Source organism: Pseudochaenichthys georgianus, chromosome 19 (genome assembly GCF_902827115.2).
Source record: "Pseudochaenichthys georgianus chromosome 19, fPseGeo1.2, whole genome shotgun sequence".
Lineage (NCBI taxonomy): Eukaryota > Metazoa > Chordata > Actinopteri > Perciformes > Channichthyidae > Pseudochaenichthys > Pseudochaenichthys georgianus.
The window spans coordinates 25,701,410-25,707,389 of NC_047521.1; the positions used below are offsets into that span (position 1 = coordinate 25,701,410).

At 44.7% G+C, this 5,980-nt stretch overlaps 1 protein-coding gene across 1 annotated transcript in view; it reads right to left on the minus strand.

Annotated features, from left to right (window-relative positions):
- Positions 1 to 5,973, minus strand: part of LOC139435805 (golgin subfamily A member 6-like protein 22) — a gene marked incomplete at its 5' end in the record, with an annotated part of 7,276 nt that extends 1,303 nt beyond the window's left edge. Inside the window, 2 exons of the mRNA XM_071206744.1 lie at positions 1 to 129; positions 5,851 to 5,973. The exon at positions 1 to 129 is cut by the window's left edge and continues 771 nt beyond it. Coding sequence (XP_071062845.1) covers positions 1 to 129; positions 5,851 to 5,973 — 252 coding nt within the window. The remainder of the gene's footprint in view (positions 130 to 5,850) is intronic.
- Positions 5,974 to 5,980: the final 7 nt, after the last annotated feature.

Below are 5,980 nucleotides of genomic sequence, written 5' to 3' on the forward strand. Positions count from 1 at the left end.
GGATTCTTCTCTTCCCGCTGGATTCTTCTCCGATGGATTCTTCTCTCCTGATGGATTCTTCTCTTCCTGATGGATTCTTCTCTTCCTGATGGATTCTTCTTCTCTTCCTGATGGATTCTTCTTCTCTTCCTGACGGATTCTTCTCTTCCTGATGGATTCTTCTCTTCCTGATGGATTCTTCTTCTCTTCCTGATGGATTCTTCTTCTCTTCCTGACGGATTCTTCTCTTCCTGATGGATTCTTCTCTTCCTGATGGATTCTTCTTCTCTTCCTGATGGATTCTTCTTCTCTTCCCGATGGATTCTTCTCTTCCCGATGGATTCTTCTCTTCCCGATGGATTCTTCTCCCGATGGATTCTTCTCTTCCTGATGGATTCTTCTCTCCCTGATGGATTCTTCTCTTCCTGTCTTGTCTGCTGACTTCGCCGTCTCCCTGCTGCCTTCCATTGCTCCCTAACCAAAGGGTGGCTGAGGTTGCATGATGAGTTGTGCACAACGTAATGCAACCACATGTGGAGTATCTGCTCCGAGAGAGACTTATGGATCTAATCTTCCAACACCTTCCTTCTGGAGTCAGCCAGGCATTCAGCGTGCGAGACCTGCCTCATGTGTATACATGTTTAAATCTGAGGATGGCCATGGCCCTTTTCACCCTGGATGTAGCATACGAACCGTGCAAATGTGATGGTTTGCAGTCGCATTGTGTTTTTAAAACCTTGTAAGTGCGTGGCTGCGAACACGAGGGAACATTTCATGAACATCATGGTGGACTTCACGGTTGAATATGCTGGATTAAGCCACTGTTAGCGAGGCCAGGTGTCGTGAGGCGGCAACACGAGGAAGGATATCATTGTTTTTATTTTGTTAGGATATCAGAGAATATCCGCTGTTTCTGGCGGATGCTATCCACAGCCTGCTTTAAGGGTTTTAGTCATTTCATCGCACACCATGATAACGACACCATGACATCCATCGATCTAAGCTTTATTAAAGGTCCCGTGTCACGGCCATTTCTACTGATCATAGTTCCATTGGAGACTAGAATAGATTTACATTGATCAATGTTCCAAACTCTCATTGGTTTCTCACAGCATCTCTGTGTAGTGTGTGTATTCACTCTCTGTCCTACACGGCTTGTTGGAGCTCCTGCCCCCCTCCCTGTGAGCCCAGTGTGCTCTGATTGGTCGGGACGTTGCGAGGCTCCTGCGAGGAGTGGACAGGTTTCTAGGAGAACAAGCGGAACTCATCCTGAGCACACACACACTCACAGGCGAAGTCAAAACAATAAGTGTGGCTTGATATTGAGAGAAAGGTTTCTAACGCTGTGAGAACGGGTCTGCGGAGAGCGTTTCTCCGCCATCCCAACTCGTCTATTACCAGCGTTCAGGGAGCTCTATGCAAGTCAATGGGACTCCCTGCTAGTTAGCCAAGGGGTCCTGGTGTGGGAGGGGCTCCGCGGATTGGTCCATTTGGGCCAATCCGGTCATTTGTTGTTGATCTGGGTGTGCACACGTCACAGAACCCAGGAAGCAAACAATGGAGAAAGAGAAATCCCCACCGAGGCGTTCTGGAGCAGCAGACAGGTCTTCTCTGAGTTAGAGCTTTACTCGCTACAGGGTGCACTTTGAGGGTTTGTGACTGCAGACCGTTCACATGCAGAACAACCTTCCTAACACGAGGGGACGGGTGATAACCAGAAAAGCATGACATGGGCCCTTTAACCGTAACTATATTTTGAGTTTATTTAGTGGCATTTAAATGTACAAGTTATGCAAGTTTCACAATACTCTTTTAGGATGCATTAATACATAATGTATTATTATATTATTCTTTAAAAGCTTTGACTCTGGGCTGCACCGTAAGGCACAACCATGACATTCATTAGTTGTGGGTTGTACGCTTTTTTTGGTGGATTACTCTCATTGTGTGACCTTCTGCATGCCTTCTACCTGTTCCCATGTTTTATAAGAGTTTGTGGTGCAAAAAGCCAAATGAAAAGGAAAGTTATTAAACAATCTGAAGTGTCTCCGCAGATTCAGACAGTGATGATTGAGAGGGATTATTTTTGTACAAGTCGTTTTTATTTTAAGGAAAATCCCACTCATTGTGCCTTGAAACTCACAACATGTCACAGACAAACTTTGGACGCTCGTGCAGGGTGTGGCAATTTCCCCGCCGACACGCTGTGTTAATGGTACTGTGTATTGTGCCCGTTTACAAAGAACAGCATTATTCAGAAACTGGAACTCAACGAGTGGTTTAACCTCGTCTTCAACGTGATGAGAGCTCGGAGAACGTGACACATGAGAATCTGGCTTCTAAAACCATTAAAGCGGCGTCTCCGGCACACACTGTGAACAGCACATGGACAAATGTGCACAGTGATGAGGTTTGGAATGCGTCCCTCTCATTGTAAACGCTTCTAATGTTCCACTGCGGCCACTGGACGTAAGGGAGAAATGCATGCTGGGAGATAGCATGCCTGGGGTCGTTCACCTCGGTCTTTGTTGTCACGTCTCGCTCGGCAATTATCCCAATTAAATTGATTGTGCTAATGTGTAAAGTGGACCGCCACGATTAAAAGGTCCGCCATGTTGTTTTTGAGAAGCGCCTGAAATCCATCACCAGGGCTTCACTACGAACATCAACGTGCGGCGTGGAAAAACATGGGGAATCATCCAATGTGACTTATTACTGGCACGTGGGAAAAGGATATCCTAATTATAATTAAATCCTGACCAAGACGGTCGATATTTAAAAATGAAAACAGTGATAATTGCTCATTTTAAGGAGGCCAACTTTCTGAAGGAGTCGAAAAGGCAGAGGACACTAATTGAGGGGATGTCAGTGAAAGGGAGCAGTCATAAGAATAAGAGTTGAATACGCCAAATGGGGGGGTGTTTTCATACGAGCACACACACTTGCTCTTACAGGGAATCAAAGGAAGTGGGAGAGTTACCCAGCGAGCTCATAACGTGTCAACATTGTTCAGAGTGGGAGGTCGCCCCGGGGGGAAGCTGCTAACACACAAGGGAGAAATTCAACAGCTCCTTCAACGGAAACCCTCGTCAGACATCTCATCAGGAAAGCACAAACCAGATGAGAGGCCCTTTCGCTCGTGAGGTGGAGAACATTGTGAAGGGTTTACTCATTCTGACGACTATTTTATGGCTCAAAACCGAGGAGAAGAGTATTTTAACATTATTAAATGGTTAATATGTTTTCCTTCCTATCACATAACATCACCATCATATCTGGGGAAATGAGATTTAAAGCTTTCCATGGTCTCTTGGAAAAGTGACTGAGATATGTCACGTCTTTCCAGTGGGGATTTTTTTACTGGGGGAACGCTATTTTAATTAGTTCATCCCAAGCAATCGGCTCTTCTGATGATGTAGTAGCAGCAGCTTCACTTGTAGCTTCGGTGCTGCTCGCCTCTTTCTTCTTGTGAATGATATTCTTTTTAGAAAAGAAGTCAAGTAAAAAAGGTTTGCCCTCCATTATAGAGCTTTTTGGTTCTTGAGGGAAAGAGCTGCCGCAAAATCGGCGGGCGGCGAGCTGGCCGTGGTTGTATCGCTGACACACCCCCAGCTCGCCCGCGGGGTCACGAGCCTGATGACGAAGCATAATTCTTTAAGGTAATCGTTTTTATTTTATTATAATTACTGTGAAATGTATTATGTTGTTGTCATTATTACAACAAATACACACTTAGTTACACTGATAACACTGGCAATGATTTTATATTTATTAGACTATTAAAAAAAAAGATCATGCTTCAAATAAGTGGGGGTACTCCCGCGTCCAACGCCCACTACACCTACATGTACATGCAGGAGCCTGTACGTGGCGCTGTAACTTCCTCCACAAAGCAGCGAAGAAGCATGGTTGTCATGGTTGCCCTTCTGTTTATTCTCCGCGGTGGGGGCCGAGGGAACCGGGCAGAGTTTTTCGCCAGTCAGCGTGTATTAAAGTTTAAATCTTCCGACAAAATTATATAAGTGCCGGTCAAAGGTCTTCTTTGTTATTTATTGAGCTTTAAAACAAATGAATAACGACTCTATATATTATAATAATAAAATACACGGAGCCTCTCTTTTTCCTCCCTCTCTTCGGACAGCGTCAGTGTCTGTCTCATGCAGCAGCTCATCCAGTAATGAGTGACCCGGCCGACAGTAAAAATAAACATATTTATAACTAGTTTAGGGAGTTTGAGAGGTAATTAAAATAGCTAAGGGTGATGATCTGACTTGAAGTGTGTTTTGCTGCAGCGGGAGGAGCTGCAGGTGGGCAGAGCTGCGTGTCTCCGTCCTGTCAGATTAGACTTCACTCGCGTTTATGTCCATATCGAGAGAAAGATAAATAATCTGAATTCAGGGTGCAGTTTACTTTGACGCGGGGGTGAGCAGCAGAGGTAGGGAGAGGCGGGGCTATTGCCTCATCATTATCAGAAAATTATCGTATAGGCATAGGGCGTACACACGTATGCCGTTCTATCCACCTTGGGACCCGTTATCGTTTCCGCAGTCGTTTAGTGCCGTATTCGGTCGTCCTCGTGGGGCCGGACGGTCTATATGACACTAAACAGTAATGCAAACGACCGTTTTCGTCCTCGTGTGGCTATTTCACATTTGGTTACACCCATTTCCATCTGGGAGCCTCTCACTACAACAACAGTTTCCACCGCCGGCGTCTGAGCACCTCCAAAGCAAATGTGGCTGATTGATGGTTGGTAGACACTAAAAAATCTGCCCTTGGGAGAATCTCTGACATCTGACAGTCCCTTTCAGATATGACCCTATTGCAAAGGTAGGGAAGCGGACATGTTGTGTTTAAATAATGTACATATTTGTCAGTTTGGCGCTTTTTGACTCGGGTCGAATATCATACTTCATCTTTTTACAAACAAATAACTATTAGCGTCTCATGGACATCTTTCGTGGTCGCAAAGCCGTAATTCCCGTCACTAATTTAGTATTTGTGTTCATTAGGATCCCCATTAGCACTTGCCACCTCACAAGATTATTTATTTTATAGGGGCATTACATAAAGGTTTAAACCCCAGTTCGCCTACTGGTTCCATCCCAAAGTAGCATTCGGAAAATGTCAATGCACGAAAATCCTTTTATGTGTAATTAAAGCTCAGTTCCTACCAATAAAAACAACCATTACCCGTACCTTCAGTCCGAGCCTTTGGGTGTGCTCGTTCCTCCGCTGGCCCTGACCTTCTTCTGTCAGGAAAGCGTGAGCGGTCAGTGTTTTTCGGGATCTTTTGATACCGTAAACCCGCTCTCACTCAGCACCTTTCCTCCTGAAGCAAACCATCTGTGCAACGGATCAAACGGCCAAAAGGGAAAGAGGTTACCGATGTTCTGCAGAGTTCAAGACCCGAGCGCTTTGGATATGGACTCGCAACGAGCGAGGAATGGTCTTGACAGACGAGTGACGGGACTTGAATTTCCATGACTCCCTTTACGGTGATGAACACAGCAGGAGCATGAGGGATTGTGTGAGCAAGGCTTACATAAGGAGAGGAACTCAAATCTGCCAACGACTGGAATCACTTCTTTAGATACAGGTGGATCTGATCAAAAGAAACATCAAGCACATACATACCAGGTTTCCTCCTTTCTGTTACCAATTGCTTTCGTACAATCCTGGTTACATTTACAGTCCAACCCATAACTTAACAATTGTACAACTTTTGCGGTTTCAATTCAAAAGTACAATATATTTTATTTGCTAAACTTTCGCCATTTGAATTGAAAATATAATCAACTTTATCCAGAAAAATATGGTCTGTTTGTAGCGAACTAGGGCTGGACATTGGTTACATTTTCAATATTTAGCAGATCTAATATGTAAGTAGGTTAGGTTAGATGGATGGATAGATGGATGGATGGATAGATAGATAGATGGGTAGGTAGGTAGGTAGGTAGGTAGATAGGTATAGATAGATGGGTGGGTAGGTAGGTAGGTA